At 39.2% G+C, this 22,167-nt stretch overlaps 1 protein-coding gene across 1 annotated transcript in view; it reads right to left on the bottom strand.

The window, feature by feature from the left end:
- Positions 1-20,013, bottom strand: part of CCDC93 (coiled-coil domain containing 93) — a 32,048-nt gene extending 12,035 nt beyond the window's left edge. Inside the window, exons 1-14 of the mRNA XM_058028543.1 lie at positions 19,929-20,013; positions 18,806-18,919; positions 17,037-17,131; positions 14,429-14,540; positions 11,901-11,999; positions 10,812-10,868; positions 9,112-9,212; positions 8,192-8,231; positions 6,726-6,818; positions 6,188-6,238; positions 5,135-5,221; positions 1,940-2,056; positions 461-523; positions 206-279 (exon numbers count right to left, since the gene is read on the bottom strand). Of these exons, the coding sequence (XP_057884526.1) occupies positions 206-279; positions 461-523; positions 1,940-2,056; positions 5,135-5,221; positions 6,188-6,238; positions 6,726-6,818; positions 8,192-8,231; positions 9,112-9,212; positions 10,812-10,868; positions 11,901-11,999; positions 14,429-14,540; positions 17,037-17,131; positions 18,806-18,919; positions 19,929-19,970 (1,145 nt within the window). The 5' untranslated portion in view covers positions 19,971-20,013. The remainder of the gene's footprint in view (positions 1-205; positions 280-460; positions 524-1,939; positions 2,057-5,134; positions 5,222-6,187; positions 6,239-6,725; positions 6,819-8,191; positions 8,232-9,111; positions 9,213-10,811; positions 10,869-11,900; positions 12,000-14,428; positions 14,541-17,036; positions 17,132-18,805; positions 18,920-19,928) is intronic.
- Positions 20,014-22,167: the final 2,154 nt, after the last annotated feature.

The raw sequence follows: 22,167 nt of genomic DNA, 5'->3' as shown, positions 1-22,167 counted from the left end.
AATTATTTTGAACTACAGACTGACACTTTTCATTCTGACTGAATCCTATTGCAATGTTTCCCTGTCTCTGAAAAGCAAGCTGGAGAATAATTTAATTTTTAAATTTTAGTTATTTGTTAAGGTTGAAAAACCAAGAATCATTGAATGATTCATTTTAAAACCATTATTTTTCAGAATTTCAAAGGTAACAAAGGAAGAAACTTACCTAGAATCTGCTTGGGATTCTATTGTTTCTAAGGCTGCCAATTCCTTGTCCAGCTTTTCACTGTAACTCTTAACCTAAGGGTTACAATTAATAATAAATTGATACTTAATTGATTAATAATAAATTGACTTTCCTACACCATGAGATCAGTGAGTTAAGCTTGCAAACACCTTCAGTGTTTAATACATCCCTTCACAAACAGAATTTCTCAAAAAAGTTTCAGCTACAAACAGCACAGAAAAAACTAAAGATTACCTCTGTTAATGCCTCTTTTGCTTTGGCACATTTTTCCTGCAGATCAGCATATTTAGCTTGCAACTGTTACAAAAGAGAAAAAAATAAAAGAGTTGGATTCTATATTCACACTAATTACACCTGTAATGGAGAACAGAGAATATTTGAGCTGTTCATAATGGTTGTCTGTCAAAGAGCAGGCCAAGCATAACAAACACTGTCTTTTCTTGTCAGCTACTCTTGCAACTGATTGCAAGAATTCTGACTGAATATTTAATTACTAATAGCAAACATTTACCACCTGATCCTTTAGGTCCATGAAGTCCCAGAATAAACAACAGCTTTTCCAAATTAGAGGCCAACAGAATTGGACAGAATCTCTGCTAAACTGCTCAAACTTTTCTAGCCTGGCTGCACTGGCCTAGTTTCACACCAAGCTAAGAATGAATCCCATTTTATACTTCTCCAAATAAGTCAGGGCAATTCAAGACTTGCACAGAAGCACCATGGCACCAAACTACAGACACTGCCACACCAAATAACCAAGCTGCTTTATGGTTCTCTTCTGTTTCACTATGGAAAGTCTAATAAGGCAGTGAGCAAAATGTGTATTATAAACAAATATTAGACATTTCACTTGTCAATTAATTTACAGAAGCTAATTTTAGAAGAACGTCCTTCTTTAAATTCCCTATGATTTAAGGTAAGATTGCAAATAGTAAAACAAAAACAGGACATGGTTTACAAAAGTGGAGCAAAAGTGAGCAAACAAAAAATGCACATGTAGCTCAGTTCCACTTCCTTTCATGCTATTTTAGTGTGCTGTTCACAACACACAGCTGTGACTTAATGCTCTACTCTTCCCTTTCCAAATTTATAAACATAAAGCTTTTTAATTGTTTTTCATATTTTTTAGCAATAGTTCACCAACAAATTTTACTCTAACTAAAAAATTTTAAGTCTCCAATCCACATCTCATGAAAACTGACATGAATTTTCAGTTTTGAGAAATCTTGCCAAAACTTACTGCAGTATTGAAGCCAGAACTCCATAAATATTTCTTAAAAGACATGGTTCTTGACTGTCACTGATTTCAAAAGCTGCTTTTGGCAAGTGGTAAATGAAATTCAGCCAGGAAATTCTTACTTTAGTAAAGTGATAAAAGGATTATATTTGGCTTACAGCTGTCAGTACATTTTTTCCCCATATAAAAACAGCACTGAGATTGTTATGTACTGAAAACAAGCTGCACAGAATTAAAGGGCCCTCAGCATTTAAAATGGTAAATCATGGCTCTTCCCAAAATTAAGGCTGAGCTAACTGCCCCCAGGAACACAACCTGTTCTCACAATCCAAGGACAATGCAAGCAGAGGAATCAGTGTTCAGCATGACAAATTGCTGGTGCAGAAGATACCTTGCAGGTATTTTCTGGATGGCAAAAACTTTGTGATCAACCTCTTTATCAATGTTTTCTTCTTTACTACACACACAATACTTACCTCTTCAAGGAGTTTGGTTTTCTGCAAGATCTGCTTGTTGAGAGATGCCACCTTCCTTCTGTGTTGCTGGGCAGCTCCAAGCCTTTCTGGTCTCTCCTCAGCAGAAAGCTCAGATTGCTGAAAAACAAGAACAACAGCCTTTTGGACCCCACAGCATTGTTTTCTGATTCTTCAGAAACTCAGGAAATACCACAGTGGGACACACCTGTGACATTCCTTATCAAGAACTGTGTCTATTCAAAAGAATGACTTACTGATTTACCTCCCATCAAAATAAGCAAGCAGCTGAACAACTGAATTATATTCCAAAATTTGCAAGTAAAGTAAGCTAAAAAAGTCAGTTGCCCTGGGACAGGTGGAAAATACTACAGTGTACTAGAAGATAGACAATTTTTTTGTATCAGCATGATGGTTAAACCCAGTAGAGTTCTTCAATGGAAAAAATACAAGCATACTAAAAAACACCTTAAGCCATGGTATTCACTGAACTTGTTGAATCAGAGATGTTCCACACCCCAACAAGTAGCTCCAGAATTTTCAGAAGCCTTGAACAATAGTGTATTCTGAAATAGAGGCTTGGCTGCATCTCCATGCTCAATGACAATGACATACTCAGTGTGGCAGATGCATTTACCACTCTGGGGTTTTTTTGGGGTTTTTTTTTTTTGGTTTTTTTGGTGTGTGCATGTGCACTGCTGACACCAGCCTTGGAGAACTACTCCATCCAGCATGCATTGCCAACAGTGTCTCATAAATGATAACAGAGACAGCAATCTGGATCCAGCCTCTTCTTCTCTCTGAATTGTGAAAGCAAAGCTGACAGAAACATTCTTTAGGAAAAATAACATTTAGAATAGAAATTGTATATTTGCAGTAGACAAAAGAATCATTAAAAAGCAGTGATATCTTGATCTCTAAGGGATTATTTGCCTAAAAATTATTTGTACCTTTTGAAAGTCTTCACTTTGATACTTACATCCATCTGTTTTTGTAATTTGCTTCATGCACTCAGACTTTTTTTCACTTAATCCATTTTCCAATATTTCACTAGAAAACCAGTTCATTTTCAAGTACCTCAAGTGCTAATTTACAGTCTGTCAAAGACTTCAATACTAAGTGCTTTTTGAATAATTACCCAATGCTACAATGCATAATCAGCTAAAATGCTACAAGGAATGTGATATATTCTTCACTCATATCTGCTCCTGGTTCCACTCCAGGCAGATGGGTAAGCAGCTTAATTTTAAATGAAAATAAGAGGCAAAGCCTGTCTTCCTCCTCTACATTTTCTATGTAATTCATATTGAACAGCAGCTTAATGATCTTATGTTTCTACATCCACAGCAAGAAAAGCCCAATTCTGACGGCTTAACCCAACAATTCAGAGGCTTTCTTTGCTTTTGTTGTTAGGAAAGGAAGAAATGCCTCTAAGCAACACCTGGGACCCTGAACTACTCAACAAATATACAGTCTTACTTATTCCTCTCATTATTTAGTCAAATCACATTCCTTCATCATGTTATGCATTCCAAAACCTTATCCTTCTCACCACCACATTTAGCCTCTCACATGCATAAGACACAAATGGAGAAAAATGGAAATGCAGGAGAAACAAACATGAGCTAAACTATTCTGAGACTGATGTTTGCAGAAATAGTAAAAATCCATGTAGTACAGCTTTGCCATTAAAAAAAAGTGGATCATATTTCAAGAAGTGAACTTTACAGCTTGCTTTTTGAAAATGGGAAAGAACCATCACTAATGTCTCTGACTGTTTAAAGATGATCAATTTGCTATTAATTACTAATTTTCTGCCAGTATTTTCAGAGGGTAAGGAATGACACTACAGTCCTTCCTCCAGTTCACTCAGCAGGTTAACAGGGCAGCAGAATGGAGGGGCAAATGCAGAAAATTCTAAGCATTGACCTTCTGCAAAAATGCCTCGTGTAAGAAAGGTCCTGGCCCATGGCAACATCAGACCTAGGATTTGGCTTGTCAGGGATCTTTACTGGGCTTGTGGTAAGACAAAACTGCTAAAAAAATAAGCACTGCTGTGTTTCTCATGTTATGTACAGTTAATAAGCACTGCTGTGTTTCTCATGTTATGTACAGTTACCACGATCTAAGACTATTAAAATTACATCCAAACTATTAAAATTACATCCAAACATTGCTGATGCTTCAATAAACTCTTTGATAACATCCTTAATTCTTTTCCTGGTGCATGCATACATGCACAGAAATTCTATTTTTTTATCACATCCCATAGATTTGAAAAGTGATCTATTTTTGGTTTGACTTGAATCAGTTCTTACTTTTCAGGGTATTAATCATTGCTCTACTATAATAGTCAAGGTCCTGCTCCCTTCTCTCAGAACAGAAGAAATGTAACATTGAAATATGACCCTTGGGCTTCTGTTCTTCCAATCTTTTATTATAAAGAAAGGCCAAGAATTTGCTGTTGAGCTATAGAGTTTATCTCCAAAATGGGAAAGCTCCATACCTCAAATGTGTCAACAAAAAGGAAGAAATATGAGAAGACTGTTGGACAAGTAAGAGCGACCTATAACTCATATCTGGCAGTGATGTATTGGATGCATTAATTGCTTGAAGAGCCAGATTTTCTTTTCACATTACTGCAGAAAACAATCACAGCTGAACACAGCAACTGGAGCAAACACACACATTTAATTGCTTTGACTTCTCAAACCAACAAAGCTTTGGGTTTGATGAGATGAGATTCAAAACTTGAGATACAGAGCATGACTGAGAACTGGAGTCTAGTGCAAACATCTGGAAATCTGAGTGCAGGAGGCCTAGACTTTTCTCTGAGCAGGCCCACAGAGCTGTATTTCTGTGCTTAACACTGAACATTTTAAAGCATATCAAGAATTTAGGCCTCTAGTTTGAATAGATACAACTCAGGCTCCTCTTCATCCATGAAAGGATTTAGGCAGGTCTTAAACCCAAATTAGTCACAAATGCAATTCAGGGACTTGTACTATCACACCAAAAGCCTGGGTATGTTGAAGTCTCTTTGAAGTACTTTCCTAAACTCTGGCTGTGCTGCTGCCCACAGCATGTATTAAAAAGTGTGTTTCAAGAGAATAATGGCAATGAAGTTGGCAGCTTAAAGCCTAAATTAAAATGCTATCAAACACCATGTGGTTAAACCCACTCAGGTAACACACTTACCTTCTCAGCATATTCAGACACAATTTGCTTGATCTCATCTGACTGGAGCCCAACAATCTGGCCAACTGTGCTTGCTGTCAGTTTGCCCTGCAATTGTATCAAGAAAATGCTTGGAGCTTTGTAAGTGCCTGTACTTTTACATGATAATTTCCAATAAATTCTAATTTTAAACAGAAATTTGCACAATGAGTAAAAATCCCTATCATAAGAAGAGTCCAGGAAAAATTCCACCCCCCAAACCTAATCTTGCTGACAGAAATGTCCCACTTAAATCCTTTTAGCAAATTATTCTTATTTCACAAACTTTTGTTCTTTATACTGAATTTTGCATTTGCTTAACAAACCTCTAAAGCATGCAGGCACGTGCAAGAATTCACCTTTAAACTGCATGCATGTATAAAACCAGTTTTCAAACAGAACTGAATTCTACAATGGATTTCAGTAGAAACCAGGTCAGTCAACTCTGAGACTAGACTAATTATTACCTTTTCTTTCATGACTCCACCATAAACAGAAACAATGTTTAACAGCTGAAATTATTTTCAGTCCTTTCACCCAGAAATCAAAGAACATACTACAAGTTCCACTATGTCATGAAATACAACAAACTAAGAAAAGAAGATACATATCCAGTATTTTCTGTGTCTTAGACTAATGTTGTATTTATAAGTGCTTTGAAAAGAACCTTGAAAGGCACAGTTTTCCAGCACTCTCCCCAGTAATCCTCTGAATAATTTCACAAGATGAATGAAGTAAGATAGTGCATCTTGGGTAGCTGCAGAGTGATGTCTTTCCCCTGAAATTCTTGTAGAAATCATTTGGAATAGGCATTTATTTATATTGTCATTACCATTTCAAGGCAAATGATGAACTAATTAGCCTTGTAAAATTTACTGTCTTCCTAATTCAACCATTTTTATGCACTCTCCTTATGAAAATTTAAACACAGTCATTCCATGACTTCAGACCTGAATCAGCAGCCTGATTTTAAGAATAATTACCACAATCAACCATAATTTAAAGAAAACTATATCAGTTTTAAATGCTACTGACCTCTTCTGTTGCCATTGCAGCCATGCCAGTCATCAGAGTTTTAATGCGAAGCTACAGCAAAACATGAAGAATTATACATAACAATTTAACTTCTAACATTTTGTTATCTTTCTGCCAGGGACATATACATAAAATTAGTATAATATAATGCAATCATGCATAAAATCATGTAATTTTAAAACATGCAACAGGGCCCTAAGTCTGTGAAAAGAAGAGGTGGCTAAAGTTACCAAATGTAAGGAAAATTTCTTGTAATAGTAAACTTTCATTCAGACTATTCCACTCCCACTGTCAACCAAAAATCAACCTTTTTAAAAAATGCTCAGATTCAAGAAATAATAAAGAGGTTATAGGTGTTAAATACCAAAAAGCATTAATTTTGTGGATCAATTTCAAGCTCTGTATTCTCCTGTGGGAAGCAACTTTCACTTTAACTAACCATGGAGATTTTCCTTCTTTTGGAGAATGACTGGGCAGTGAAAATTGAAATCTCTCCCCCAGGTTAGCAACTCCCATGCCTGCTGTGTCTGGGGCTCACCTCCTCAGCAGCCTGAAGGTCATCTTCATCAGAAGGCTCAGCCTTCCCTGCTGCTGCAAGCCCTGGAGGTAGCACTGCTTTTTTATCTTCAGCCTTTTAAAGAAAAATTAAGACGTTAGAATATTGGAACTAGGTATGATAAAGTGTTAAGAAAGACATCAAGGAGAAAACTGGAATGTATTCATATAAACAGAACAGCTACATTTCAGCTGCTGGAACATCCTCACCCTCCAAATCATGCCAACTGAAATGTAAGCCTTCCTGATTTCTCACAAGTATTCCAGCTGGGTCTCTGCCTTCCTATGGACTTGTCTGGCCTGAAGATTCCTTATTGCACAGCCTTCTGAGAGCTGCCAACCTCAGACAACCCAGAATATGATGTCTACTACACAGGACAGGACTGATTTTTTTTTTAATAAATCGTTTTTGCAACTTAATATTGGTGTAACAAACATACAACATAAAAATTGCAAACATGCCTGGTTCAGTTAGAAGAATTTGTACCACTGAAGCAAAGAGAACTGGGGACAGCCAGACTCAATTTCTAGGCCACCCTACCACACCACCAACATATTTCACTGTCCATTTCTGCCTTACTGGGGGCTCAGCTTCCACAATATCTAATATACAATATCCCAAAGGCATCAGAATTTTTGAAGAAACAAAATGAACTCTATAAACATGACTAGTGGTGACTCTGAAGGCATGCCTAGATAGAGAAATATCTCCATTTATAAAAACATAAATGTGACATTTGTATGTGGAATACTGAGATAATGAAGAAGAGCAACTTTAATCTACTCAATGTATTGCTGGGTCCATGACGTGTTTAATGCATTACCTTCATTATCTCTGTAATAAAGACTTGTAGCCAAATTAATATCTGCACTGAAATCACAAAACTGCAGGTACCCAGCATTTTATGGACATTTTAAGATGCCATAACCATCAAAAGCACAGCAAGGATGCTAATTTTCCAGAAGGACAATGATTTATTTATAATTTTATTTATTTATAGGTTTCTCGATCACATTAAACAAAGTGTTTTGTAATAAATGTCTACAATATTTCTTACCAAGCTGAATGGTTCTTTAAAAAGAAAGACTCTTTAATGATCACACTATGGAACACTCAGTTGAAAAATATAAATAGAAAATATGTCATTACCTAACAATAAAAGTCAAACCAAAACAAACCCAATGCCCAAACCCTCTTTCTTTTAAACAAAAAAATAAGTTTGCAAAATGTGATCTGTAAGCAGAGATGAAGGAAATCCTTTAAAAAGGGTAATCAATTACACCTTTCATGGCATACAATTTTTAATTGCAGTTAGCCATTTTTAAAATCTGTTAACAGTAGAAGTTATAGCTGTCTATTCTGCTGTATTTTAAGATTTAACAGTAACCAACACTTCAACAATGCTGTTCTTCCCACAGTTTGAGGATTTTAAATTAGTATATTTTTACCTGTTCTGTTTTTCCTGCTTGTCTGCTAAATCCATATCTCCTAAAAGAACAATAGAAACATGAAGGAAAAATACTGTTGTTTATGACTTCCACAAATACATTAAGTTTTTATCAATTTTCAACATAAGATATGCACCAAGAGCCAGGATCAAATTAGTTTTGAAATGTTTTGAGTAAACCAAATAAGCAGGTACTGGGAGCATATTTACAGAATGGTTTCAGATCCATTATCTGAATATGCCATATCCCATCAAGATTTTCAAATCTTGACTTTCCATAAAATATTATCATGTAAAGCTCATGAGAGGAAAAGGCAATGCTCTCTTCCCATTTGAAAGTTAATTCTGAGCTATTACACTACAGTTCATGTTACTGTTAAAAGGAAAGTACTCAAAACAATCAGACAAAAAAATCAAAAAATCTATGGCTATGGGGGAAAAGAAGTCCCAGAAGATACAAAATGGAATTCAGATGTAATCTGCACTTGTTAAGTATTAAGAGCTCAGACAGCAGACAAGATGTCCTTACCACTAAACTGTGAAAGGAAAACTGGAAATAGAAACTAGAAATAGAAGCTCTGTAACTTCATTTTTATGTGTTTGGAGAGCTCTCAGTAAACCAGAGGGACTTTCAGAGATAATGGAAAATTGAAAGGCTGGGTAGCTTTGTCTCTGAATGAAAGTTTGCAGCAAAGTGAGAAGACAAAACATTCAACCATGATTCAGCCTCCTGATGCAGCAGCCACATCAGAATGACAAAAAGAAGCAACAGCAACTGCAGGTCCTTTTTCACCAAATTTTCAGTGGATTGCTTGCAAAAACCTAACACTGATTGACACACTATCTGGAAGGATGATGTATTTAAGCTGCTTTTATAAAAAACACAATAAAACCAAGAGAGAGCTAAATGAAGCCTTTCACCTGCCATATTCCAGAAGTGTGGCATGAACCTTTGATTCCTCATCCAGCAGCTCCTCAGCTCCTGTCTGACGTTTGTATTTTCTCTGGGGCTTGTAAACCTCCTGCAAGACAGTGAAAAAAGTCTCAAGAAGTTTGGTAGTAAAATGACTTTAATCTCCTGCTATCCAAGTGTAATCCATTAGTTCAACAACAGCCCATTAAATAAAACCAGAATTCACAATTACTATTTTGTACTGATAGAGCTGCTTGCAATTTAAAAACAGAAGGGAGAACATTTTGTTTTAAATCTGGCTTTCCATTCCACACAAACTATTATTTTCAACAAAGAATTCCTGCACCATAACACTGCTGAAATGGCTTTCCATCTTTTTCAAAGATGTGATCCCAAAGTGGAGATTTCAAACAAGTACAAATTGATAGAGGGTAAGCTAATGTGTAAAACAGAATACATGTCTCACTGGAAAGGCAAGTGCTTCTAGCTGGAGTAAAAGACTCATTGTAAGTCTGCTAATAATTAAAAAATTCAATCAAAACATGGGAAAAAACACTTTAGAAACTGCAATTGAAATTTCCAAAGCAAGGACAATTATTCAAATAGATTAACAAAGGAGATACATTGGTCATCACCTGGAGACTTTCATTGCAATGTTATTCTACAAACACATCTGTAATTCAACCACATATATTACACTCAGGTCATTTGTACAAAAAACAACTACCTCCCTCCAAAACCTGCCAAAAGAGTAAGGTGACTTGTCTGGCCCATTACACAACCTCTCATGTGGCTCCTTACACCAGCACTGAGCACCTCCATCTGTGCATGAAGAGCTCAGGGTGCCTGGCTAGAGCTGTCTGAAAAAACAGGGATTTTCTCAGGAGAGCAGGGTTTCACTTTCTGTTGAAGAACCTTGAAAATGTCCCATTCAAAGAAAACTCAGATTTCTCCTCTCTTGTCAAATGCTGCCCTGGAATTTATCAAGATGGTCCAAAAAACCCAAAGCAGCAGTGAACTACTGTGAGTCAGAAATGGTGAATTGATGGTCCCAAGGAAAGAGGAAATTAGAAAGCAAGGACAGAAACTGCAGCCAGACAGCTGAATTCAGGTATGAGAGTGAGAGAGCTTAGGTATTTTACTATTTTACCTCTCTGTGCATTCATGAACAAGCTTTCAAAAAACATATACAAACAGTTTATCCAAGAGTTAGGAGATTTGCATGGGAAAAGGGAGAACACAGGTGAGATCACCTTTCCCAACCAATATCTGCTAGTTGAAGAAAGCAGGGTGTTTACTTTCATTGCTAATTACAAGTGAAAAAGTCAAGTTCTGAAATGCAGATAATTGAGATCATCACCATATTAACCAATTTCAAGGCAAACAGCACAACTGCTGATAGCTTCAAACACACATTTAAATCTGCTGAGGGTTTAACAGTGTGTAGGCTACCCTGTGAGTTTTGTTTGATAGTGTGGGATTCCACACAGCCCATGCAGGCAGTGGATGTGGTTTATCTCCTCATTCAGTGCTCACCTATCAATGTGATATATTGGCATTTGAGACCTGTCTCAATGATGAAGATCAACAGGTAACTTAATTGGGATCTTCTCATGAGAAAACCCAATTAACCCAGAATTAACCACATCCATTTCATTACTAAAAACACTCACTTGGCCATAAAAAAAAAGAAATCTAACATACTTACAAAGATATCAGTAACTGTTTTGAGTGCCTTCTCTTTTCTTTGCATGAATTCCTCATCCTGAAAGACATTAGTGGAGGTAATTAAAACACCAGGAATGGACACTAAATCTCCAACATTCTAATGATTCTGTGAAACAAAGCTGTCAAACAGTTTCTGAGTTGCCCAGTGATTTGGTGTAAAAAGGAAAGCACTTGCTTCTGCCTTCAGATGGGAGATAGGTCATCAAAACTGTGTCCAGATCAGCAGCCTGGCTGCTCTCTGCTCAGGCAGGTCCTGACACAAAAGCAGTCCCAGCCCACTACTGGGATCTCCAATCTTGAATACACTATTAAGAAATGAAGCTGGGATAGGCTTGATGTGGAAAAGAGAAGTTTCCCCTACTGTTTAGTTTCTAAGCATTAAAGATAATTATTTAAAAAAACCAAAATCAAAAGCATGCCAAGTTAATTAAATCTGTCTATCCCCATACAAGAGACATCTATCTTTAATCCTATTACTAAGGGACAAAACTTAGGTTCTAAATGTTAAAAATGGAATTGCCTTCCTATATGTGAGAACAGAACTGATGGCTTTGCACTACAGGCATATATCCAAGCTCATTCAATCTCTCCTCCTCTATGAAGGAAACTTCATCTCATTGCTGAAGAAAAGATCAGTTATTGAATGAAGTTTTTTACAAATCTAGTTTTCAGAAGCAAATTTAGGGGTTTGGATACAGGAAGACAAGAGCTGCCTTTCAGCACTCTGGAAGAAACCCCAAATGATAGAGTATTAACAGCATATTCATTCTCAATTAACTACATTAGGTTCTCCATAGCATGCTGGGTGCTTCTGAACACAGACATAAAAATACCAAATGCTGCAGAAAACCTAAGGCAATCATTAGGCAAAAGTTAACCAGAATCTACAAAATTTCTGTCACAATAATGCTTCAATTTTTTCCCAGATAAATTTGTAGGGGATTTCTTTAGGACTCATTCATAAAATGGCAAGAGCAACTCTGGTGAAGTGTGCAGATTTCAGAGCTGTGAGGATGGTACTGCAACTGAACATCTGACATAACAGAAACAAGAACTGCCTCAATCTTACCTCTGGCAGCCTGTGAGTTTTCTGAAACTGTGATATAGAGTAAGAACGGACATAATCTCCCATTTCTTCCCTTGTTTCTATTGCACGTTTCACCAGCCACTGAAAAAAAATTGTATTAGCTGAAAACAAAACAATAACAGCAGCAAGCACCAAACTGCTGCCTAATTTTTTAATACATGATAAAAGCTAAAAGCACATTTTTAAGCATGGAAACAAGAGCATGTGATTTATTTGTAATCATGGCAACTCTTTGGCCTAACCCTAACAAAAAGTGTCAGTATTTGTGACTTTATAAACATTTCTTTTTCTTTTGTGCATATGTTTCTTGTATGAAATTCTCCTACTGTAGATCACACACTGGTTTAAAAGACTACAGCTCCACCAGGAACAGACAGATCTTCAAGCCTATGAAGTGCTCATGAAGAACCACATGCCCGTGCAAGAAAAAAGGCTTCTTCTGACATTTATAAGACCACACAAAAAGCCACAAAATACTGAAGTACATTTTAAACAATGTTGGAGAAGATAAATCTTGCAGACTGTTGACAGCCTGTGCAGGAGGTCACAGAAGAGATGAGATCAGTTGTGGGATTCAAGTTTGAACCAACAACTGTTTCCTGTGCTATAACGATGAACCCCTGGAAAGTGAGGGGAACGTGATGACAACAAGAGATGAAAATGAAGAATATTAATTACCAAGAACATCTCCACACAAGACTGTGTACATACTTTGCCTGTGATCATATGCAGAATTTATTAGGAAGTACAATGACATTTCTGCCCAATGGAGTATTTGTAAGATTTTGAAATTTGTTTTTAAAGTTCTGCTACAGTCTATGGCAGTGAGCCAACTCAGCCTAATTTCTTCCTGTAGGGAAGGATCCATCTAAATTCTTGCACAGTGTAAGAGCTAATGGGACACAATGCCAGACTTAAGAGCAAGCATTTGTAGTATTTGAAAACTGATTTGAGATTTACAGATAGAAAGTGGAATCGTGATTTTACCAGGGCATTGAATAAAGTGCCATTATCAAATACATAAATCCTACATGGTGTAGTCAGCATTTCATATTTTGTATGGTCTTTTTCAGAACAGTATTCTGGTGACACCAACAAGTTTTCTTGAAAGTCTGTCTTGGCTGGGATGAAATGAGGGACCTGCAGTACACGGAGCAGGCAGAACTTCACAGGAAGCTGACAGAAAGCCACAATTTTTAAACCAAGCTCCTCTATATACCAAAAACTAAGCCCATCAAAAAAGACTTGTATGAGTCAGCTGTACCACCTACTGGCCAGCTACAAATACTGGGAGTCACTGCCCTCAGAGAAACACAGAAGCAGATTTCCTCCCTGTTTAGAATTAATAGTTCTCCTTTCCAGAAGCAATATCCCACACCAGGATTTGTGATAAAACAGGTGACAGAAAAAACCACCTAGTGCTATTGTTTTTACAGGAGGAATTTATTTCCTATGAAAGAAGCCTAGTGTTTGATAAATGTAACCAGTCATTGCCATCCAGTGACCAGGGCAAGAAACTCACCTGGGCTGAATTTTATTTTTTTTTTCTGTATAGGAAATAAGGGTTCAGAAGCAAAAACACACATTAGCAAGATACAAACTTTCCAGAGCCTGAAAGCTGTGTAAGAGCAGCGCACACCACAGAATGTTTTGTGGGGAGCGCAGTTAACTGTGGTTTTCCTCAGGAGCTTGCAACTAGAAGAGGAAAGAGCACCAGCAAGTTTTCCCCACTTCTTACAGATTGAAATTTAGATTCTTCTTACTTGCTAAATTCCTTCACAGGCATGAGGTAAGGAGATATTTATTGGAAAAGAAGCTTGCTTAACAGTCTTCATTTCCCCTATCTGTCAAAGATACCTTTCTGTGTGTAGATGAAAGCAAAATCAAAAATGCCAAGGATTCTCCAAATACCACATGTAACTGGAACACATCAAGTGTTAGCTTAAATCTCAATAAACTTGAGAATGAGGCACATGGTGAGTCAGTGGTGCTCAGCAAATACACAGTAAGAGGATGACTTGTCAGAACACAGTTTTAAGTGATAGGAAATAAGGATAAATTATGCTTAAAGAAATGACTCCAATGACTTTTGCCTTATTCATATCCTTCTGATTCATGGCTTATCTGCATAACTTACTCCATAAGTTAAACAGAGACTGGAAGGCATTTGTTCTATTTCCTAATCTGCCAAAGCAGACTATCAGATTCCACAACAAGATTAAATTCAGGTTTCTTTCAGCAGGCATTCCACAATAGGCACAATCTGACTCCACTGCCAAGAATTCAGAGTTTGTTTTGTTTACTTTCTAAATGTGGATAAAACAATGCTTCAAAATTCCATCTTCCATAATGTCACTTCATTCTTTAAAAACATCAATTCAAACTACTTCTCTGTGCTTACTTATTCCAAAGTTAAATAAAGAGCCAAATAATTCAAAGCTTTGTTCTATTTTTTATGCAAGTTTTATGACTTTTTTCAGCAAAGTATCAATACACCACAAAATTATTACCTGTACAACAGGAAATATATGAATGAAATCCAGTCCCTGGATCTGATGTGGTTCCAAACGATGTGGACACTTCATTTTTGGTAATACTGACACGATTTTTTCAGTTAAGGCACTATTATAAAAACAATAAAAAGACAGATGTATATATACTACAATTTTCTTTTGTAAATTACAGATTAGTTTTGCAAACACAGTAGTTCAAAGATTCCCTCTAGTAACTTCCACTATATATAATGAAAAGCAATCCAACTCATTTCCAAAACAGCTTTTACAGGCACTATTTACATCATCAGTCTGTGAAGAGGTGATTAAGCCCCACTTAAAGGCTCCTACCTTGGAAATTCATTTAACTACTACAGAAAATTTCAAGATCTGCATGCCTGGACAGAGAAAATATCCATTTAAAATATACCACCACAAACCTTTGCATGTTATAGGGTACACCCAACATGACAGTACCTTTAAGAGCAGTTACATTAAGAGATGTACACTCCAAGGAAGTCCAGAAACAAATGTAAGGACTTAAAACTTATTTAGCAGAACTCTCAAAATAAATATTGATGTTACACCTGAAACTTTCTGAATTTAAATACATACTGCACTTAAAAGCTAAATACACAGTGCACTTCAAATGCTTTTCAAGTGACTAAAACTGAATTTGCTGGCAGCAATCTCATTCTAGAGCTCAGTAAGAGCTGGTTAAGTGAAAGGATTACCCTGCCACAAGGGATCCATCTGTAAGAAATTCATCCTATTTCCACTGAATACCTAATTTTAGGGCAAGAATTTTTTTTGCTGTCAATGTTGGCAAGTACATTTTTAAAGCAGGTGTAACCACTGAGGATGAGAATTTTACTTGGAAAACCAAAGCTATTTTTCCATAAAGGAAAAGAAATTAACTGCTCCAGTACTGACCTCACTGATATTTAGCAGTGTCCAAATGGACAACTAAGGTCCTGGAAGAACAAAAGGGGATCAAGAGATATGAGACAGTGACCAAAATCTGGAAAGAGAGCCTGAAACATTTTACTTCCTAAAGGGAAGTGAAGCACAATCAAAGCAAATTAAAACAAAAAACTATTTATCCTAATGTATGCTTCCATGTTTATTTGAGCCCAGCAATTAAATAACAGGACACCATCACAATGGTGTAACACCATCACTTTGGAATAATACTGAGAAAACACAGTTTAACTTTGCTTTATCTTGAAAACAGCACAGAAGCCGTGAGCCTCTACCAACACAAACATTACATGGACATCAAAACAGCCCATGCTCCTATGTTCTGAACACTTTAGATTTACAAATAAATCATTGTTGCTGTTTTGGGAGAGGAGCCTGATTTTTGTTTTGCCAGTTTTGCATCCAGTCAGCTGGAAAAATAACAGAACATTTTGGGAACGACTTAACCAGTTCCTACCATGTTTTTAAGGAAAGCAAGGACAAAAAACTACCACTGCCATTTTCATTCCTAGTCTCTACTTAATTCTTTGCACTCAGCAATGCTTTATGTAGTTAGTTATCTATGACGTAGTTAGTTATCTAGTAGTAGTAGTAGTTAGTTATCTTTGAGTGTCTCCAATTGCAATACCCACAAATATTTATTTTGAAAACCCTTGCCAATTCTCTATGATTTTCAAGAAAACACAGAAAGATGTTCTTTATAACTACACTAAGTAAATAAGTCTCTTAATAAACCACTGTAACTTATCAGGCTAAACTTATTTCCTGTACATTTTAATTATGCCTCTTTTATCAGACATAAATAAAGAAATAATGGAGTTTAGAATGTGTTCCCTTTCCCAGCATAAACAATGTCTATAAGCTCCCTGGCACAGGAATTAGCTGGCTTATGAGCAAATTCCATGCATAAGAAATGAATCAAAACAAAATGTTCTCATTGGGTCACCCTGAGGAAGGAAATCCTCCCCCTCAGTATGGGGCAGGTAACTATTTTGGCAACAGTGACATGCTTTAAATTCTGTTTGCTGATGCTACAATTCTAACCCAGAACCATAAAAGGGAGTCAGGGGTTATTGACACAGCACAACTGCAGACACAGGGACCTCAGGGAAGGCCTTCTAAAGTTGCACTGCAGCTTCCAGCAGCGTGGGCTCCCTCTGCCCTTTGCTTTGGCCTCTGCATCATCCCCTTGTGCCAGCACAAGCATCTGTGCAGCTGCACAGAGAACTGGATCCAGGAATTCATTCATGTTAAAACTATTTTCTTTTTTTTTTTTTTTTCTTTTGGGTTTTGGTTTTTCAGGTTTTTTTTGGTAGGTTTTAATTTGGATCAGTTCCCAATTCAGTTCAGTGTGGAGCCACATAAATGCTTTCAGTGCTTAGTAGGGATATAAGAGCATGGCAGCCCAAATGGAATAGCCCTGCCTGGTTTGAAATAAGCTTCTTTCTGGATTTAGAATTTGTGCAACTACAGTCTGAGAAACCCAGAAACCTGTGCCTTTTGTAAACAGACAGTCCCCAAAAGCAGGAAATTGGAACTAAAACTCTTCCTTAGAAACACATCAGGTAACCTCCCCCTCCCCACCCATGTTTTATTTTCTAAGAAAAAGAAGAAAAATCCCCCACTTGCCATTTAATCAACTTACATTTTTTGACCAATAGTAGAGTTTTCCTGAAATAACAAATCCACGTCAATGTCAAAGCTGCAGGTAGTGATACACCATGTCATGCCTCCCACCACCTGGCAAAGGAGCAACAGCATGGTCAGGACCATTCTAAACTGAACAGGTAAACACAAATACATTTCCAGGCTTTATTTATTTTAGAAACTGCATCTCAGTAATCTCACCACCCTCAGTATTCTCTCTGCTCTGAGACAGACTCAGATAACACAATCATCCCAACTTCATACAATACTATACACAATGCATGTGTACAAGAAGACAAAAACCAGCCCAGCAGTTGACAACCTAAATTCCTCTCTTAGCTTCAGATATTAGTTTTGAAACAGCTCTCAGATTGAAAAAAGAAAACTAAAACAACAAACAATCAAAAGGATAAAACACAACAGTATGTTAAATGTCACGACCTCCAAAAAGTGACCATATCAAAGTTTTATCAAGGATCATAATTACTGCAGTCTTATATTTACTTTTTTATATACATCTTTGCTATTATTATTTCTTGCTTGCTGACACATGCAACACAAAGTGCTAGACACAGCATCAGCACACAGGAAATCCCCAGCTCTGCAGAAATCTCTATTTCAGGCCCTATTCTGACATGGGCATATTTAAACTCCTGAGCCATTTCATCAACTTTACATAAATATTTAAATACAACCTTGCATAAACATGTGAAAAATAACCTAAATGTGTGCAAAGGCAAAGAAAAGGGGATTAAAATGTGGAATAACTTGCCATTATCACACAGCAAATTAGGAACCTTGGTTTCTAACAAGGTTTCTGCCATATTCCCCCTCTCACACTCCCCTCTATGATAACCTACATATCCCTTTTGCATTAGCAGTGTGATTATTTTCAGCAGCAAGGCTCATTTTGGTGAGGTTGGGCACTGTCATGAAATGGTAACTTTGCAATTGTATTTAAGTACCTGTAAGTGATTTCTACACACAAATGCAACAATGTTACATCCTAAGGCAGTTTCCTTGAAATTTCTCTGTCTGAAAGCACAGACTCCCGAGCAGCGACTGTTAGCTATACCAAGGAGTTTGAATAAAATAAAATTGCATTGCAAAGTGAGGCTGTGCTATGATCAAAGAGAGAGTAGAAAACAGAAGAATCCATTTCAAGGCTGCTGTAGTTCTGTGTTTTCAAACCTTGGTTCAGGAATTTCTCACAGTGTCAGCATTAAAGCAATTCAGAAATCTCTCTTCAACCTGAACTTTGCTCACTGTCAGCATCACACATTTCCTGTCTACAACAATGAAAGGTTAACAAATATGACATTCTAAAGATATGTAAAAACAGCCCAAAAATAATCTCACCAGGCTAACTGTTCCTTTCTTACACAGACACTTCCTCATTTCTCATCAATGCTGTATTAATGATTACCATGTTATCTCCAAGTATCCAAAGCCTAGCTATTCCAGCTGCTGCTGGGAGAGAGGAAAATTCCCTGCACACAACTCTAGCATAGGCCATAGCACCCAAAAAAAGCAGACAGCAGTAAGTTTGCATCCAATTTTCACCTTTAAAACAGGCCTTGCTGCACAAAATTGTCTTTCAAGACTGAGGAGGTCCTGTCTGTCTGAAACTAGGTCATTTGCAGAATTATTCACACAGAGAAGCCTCATAAATTGCAACTGTCTTATAGAGAATTGCTAAGCAAACCAGCAAAACATATAAGCCTCTTATACTTAAAAGAGGGGTTTAAAATATTGTAATGGTCTCACCTTGTCAAAGGGTGATAACCCCTTGATTCTTGCTCGAAAATACCCAGCAGCCACCAACAGTTCCAAGATTTCAGTCAACTTGATGTTTTGTTCCTCATCTTCTCTTGTTTCCACCTGACAAACAAACAACAAAACACTAATTCAGTTTTTCTCATTCATTTGAAGAGTGAGCATTTTCCGAGCCTTGGCACAGACCACATATCAGGGTAAACCTACCTTACATTAGCAACCTGGTTGTTAATTTGAAAGACATTAAAGAAACAGGTAGCACATGTGATGTTAAGTCCATTTAGAAATATTTTCACCCAGTTAAATACTTTAATCTGCTTTTGCTGTTCAAACTCCTGGTCCACTGCTTGCCCCTAACTACTAAGATTGTCCTATTGCCATAAGCCACTTAACTTATTCTCCATTTCACACGTTTCTTTTAATTTCAGGCTTCATAAACTCACACACCTCAATTTAACCTCTGTCCCAGCCGAAACCAGGACACGCTTCTCTAATCCTTCTACAAAACCGGGAGGAGACGCTCACACGGAATTCCACTTTTTGGGCAATGCAATTTCAGAGCACGGCAGTCACAAAAGTGAACTGCGACGGGCAGCCCGGACGGCCCCAGCGCTCCGAAGCCTCACCAGCACAGCCAGCCCGTCCCAGGGCTTTTGTCCCCCCTTAGAGGATGGAACCCCCCAGCTCCGGGGACACACGCGATTTCCCAGGGGCACAGCGCTCCCCAGCAGCTCGGCCCTAGGCCGGAGAGCCGCTCACAGGGCTCCGGGTGTGCCCGAGGGCTGCACGGCCCCACCTGCCCACCCTGCCCGCCTCCACCCCTCCGGGCACCCTCCTCCTCCCCGCTGCCTGCCACGGGAACCCGGCCAGGCGGGCTTGCAGCGGGCACACGGGAGGCGATGGAGCACCGACGGGGACCGCACAGCGCTGCCGGCAGCCCCGCAGGCCTCCCCGCGTCCCCCGCGCCCAGCGCGCTGAGCGACACCGACCCCCGCGCTGCCGGCCAGGGCCGGGAACCGGGGCAGGAGCGGGCGGGGATCCCGGGGACGCCGGTGCAGCGGGGCCTCGGCAGCGCCCGGGGGACGGGGGGCTGGGAGAGACGTGGCTCCGGTACCTCCTGCGGGGCCTGGCGCTCCTGTCCCCCCGGGACCCCCATCGCGCTCCGCCGCCGGCCGCGCCGCTGTCACGTCCGCTCCCCGCCGCCGCAGCGCCCCGGCGAAGGGGTGTTCCCGGCCGGCGGCTGCCGGGTTCCCCCGCCCCCGCTCAATGGTTCGCCCGCACCCTCCTTGCGTACAAGCGCATCCGGGCCGTGCCATTCGCGGCCGAGGGGTGCCGGGGAAGGAGGGCGGCGGCTCATGTGACTGACTGGCTGCGCGGAGCGCAACGGCCGCGGCCCCGCCCGCGGGCTGCGCCCTTGGGGGCGCCCCCGGGTGCCCCCGTGCCCGCGGCCCCTCAGAGCGCGGCTCCTCCCCGCCGGCCCCGGGCGCTGCCCCTCCGCCGCGCTGCCCTTCGCCCGCCGCTCTCTTCTCCTTTTTTTCCTTTTGCAAGGGGTCCTGCGGCCTCCCGCCAGCATGGAGGACAAGTTACTGAGTGCTGTGACTGCGAAACGCCTCACGGCCGCTCATGCTCCGCTGGGCGCTGACACTTCTTCATTGCCAGCCGTGTTTCCTTTGGTGACCTAAGAGCTGAAGTGGGGTTTCATTCTGTTTTTTCTGCTCTGCACACAGGTCAGAGAATCACTGAATTCATTAGGTTGGAAAAGACCTCTGAGATCAGCAGGTCCAATATCGAACACCACCATGTCAACTGGATCTTGGCATCAAGAGACATTTCCAGGCATTCCTTAAACACTTGCAGGGATGGTGGCTTTATTCATGAATAAAATCACACCAATGCACAGGGATTTGGTGGGCTGAACAGCCAGATAGCAAAGCTGGGTAGCGTTCTTGCTGGCGATGGCTTAGGAAATACCTGACAGGGGTGTCAAGTCTATCACAGGTGTCCTTGTTTTGTTTCCAGACAGAATATTTAAAAAAAACCCCAAACAAACAACAACTTGCACTCAGCTGTGGCTGGAAGCATCTCAATAAGGTGAAGGAGCAGGAGTGCAGCATTCCCATCCTTTGGAGGGCAGCAGAGCATACATGAGCCATTCCATTATGACTGCCTCCCTGACAGAGTGATCAAAATAAATAAATAAATACTACTACTACTACTAATAATAATAATAAAAAAGCAAAATTAGGCCATACTAATAATAATTAATAATAGCAAAAATAGGCCAGACCAGCTCAAGCCATGTAGTGGTGTAACCACAGGTCACATTGTTAACAGAGTTTCAGAACTTTGTTCCACAGCCCCAGAGGTTAATGTGGTCACCACAGCAATATGGGCTTTCTGTGTTTTGTCTGTCTTCTCCTCACAGAGAACTGTATGTCTCTAATTTGACTGCCATGGTGAGGAAGACTGAAGCCCACAAAAAGCAAAGACAAGGGTTGAAACAGGAGAGTGTTAGGGAGGGATGTGGATGACCTTCAGATGCAGCAGCAAGTGCAGAAATTAACAAAAATGAGAAATAAAAAGCCAAAGGTATTATAAACTAGGGGCTTAAGTAGTAAGTGAGTATCAGACAAGGGAGGGAACTAACCTACCATGGGAAATGGAACTGTTTGTCTGGCTTTTTAAAGCACAGTAAGGCAAAGGAGGGAGATGGGGGTAATTAACTGCTATGAACGAACTTTATAACTCATGCAGCTGGCCCCCAAAATCACAAAGCTGGCTTGAAATGATGTACTTACAGAAATGTAATACGTTCTTTTAATTTGCTTTATGTCTATGAGACAATAAAGACTGGAAACATTTTTCTCCTTTATAGGCTGGAATTTTCCTTCATCTGGTACGTAGTTAGGAAAGAAAAGAGTAAGGCATGAAAATACAACAATCTATGGTCATTGCAACTTGGATCACTTAAACCTCAATAAAATACTTTGCAAAAGCACTGCTTCCCAACACCTAATTGTGATGCAAATTCACTCAGTTACCCAGACAGAGCTGCTGTCCCCTATGACATCTGGATAATCAATCTTCTAAATATCAATTAGTTTTAAAAGGAGTCCCAAGAGGGGTACCATCTAAAAAAGAAAAACCTCCTTTCCTTTAGATTTTTAGATTTTGTGCTTGCAAATCTCTAGCAGTTTCAATTTAGGCTTAGTTTTCCCTTTCCCTACTTTATTTTGATCTGTGAAGGTGAGCTCTGGTTCTTGGTGCAGTTGCTTTCAGCAATCCTGTCTTGATTTTTCTATTTCATTAATCTTGATCCCACAAAGCTGAGCTAGAAAGCTTCCTCATTTTTT

The sequence above is a fragment of the Melospiza georgiana genome, chromosome 7, assembly GCF_028018845.1.
Source record: "Melospiza georgiana isolate bMelGeo1 chromosome 7, bMelGeo1.pri, whole genome shotgun sequence".
Taxonomy (NCBI): Eukaryota; Metazoa; Chordata; class Aves; order Passeriformes; family Passerellidae; genus Melospiza; species Melospiza georgiana.
This window is presented reverse-complemented; position numbering and strand designations above follow the sequence as displayed.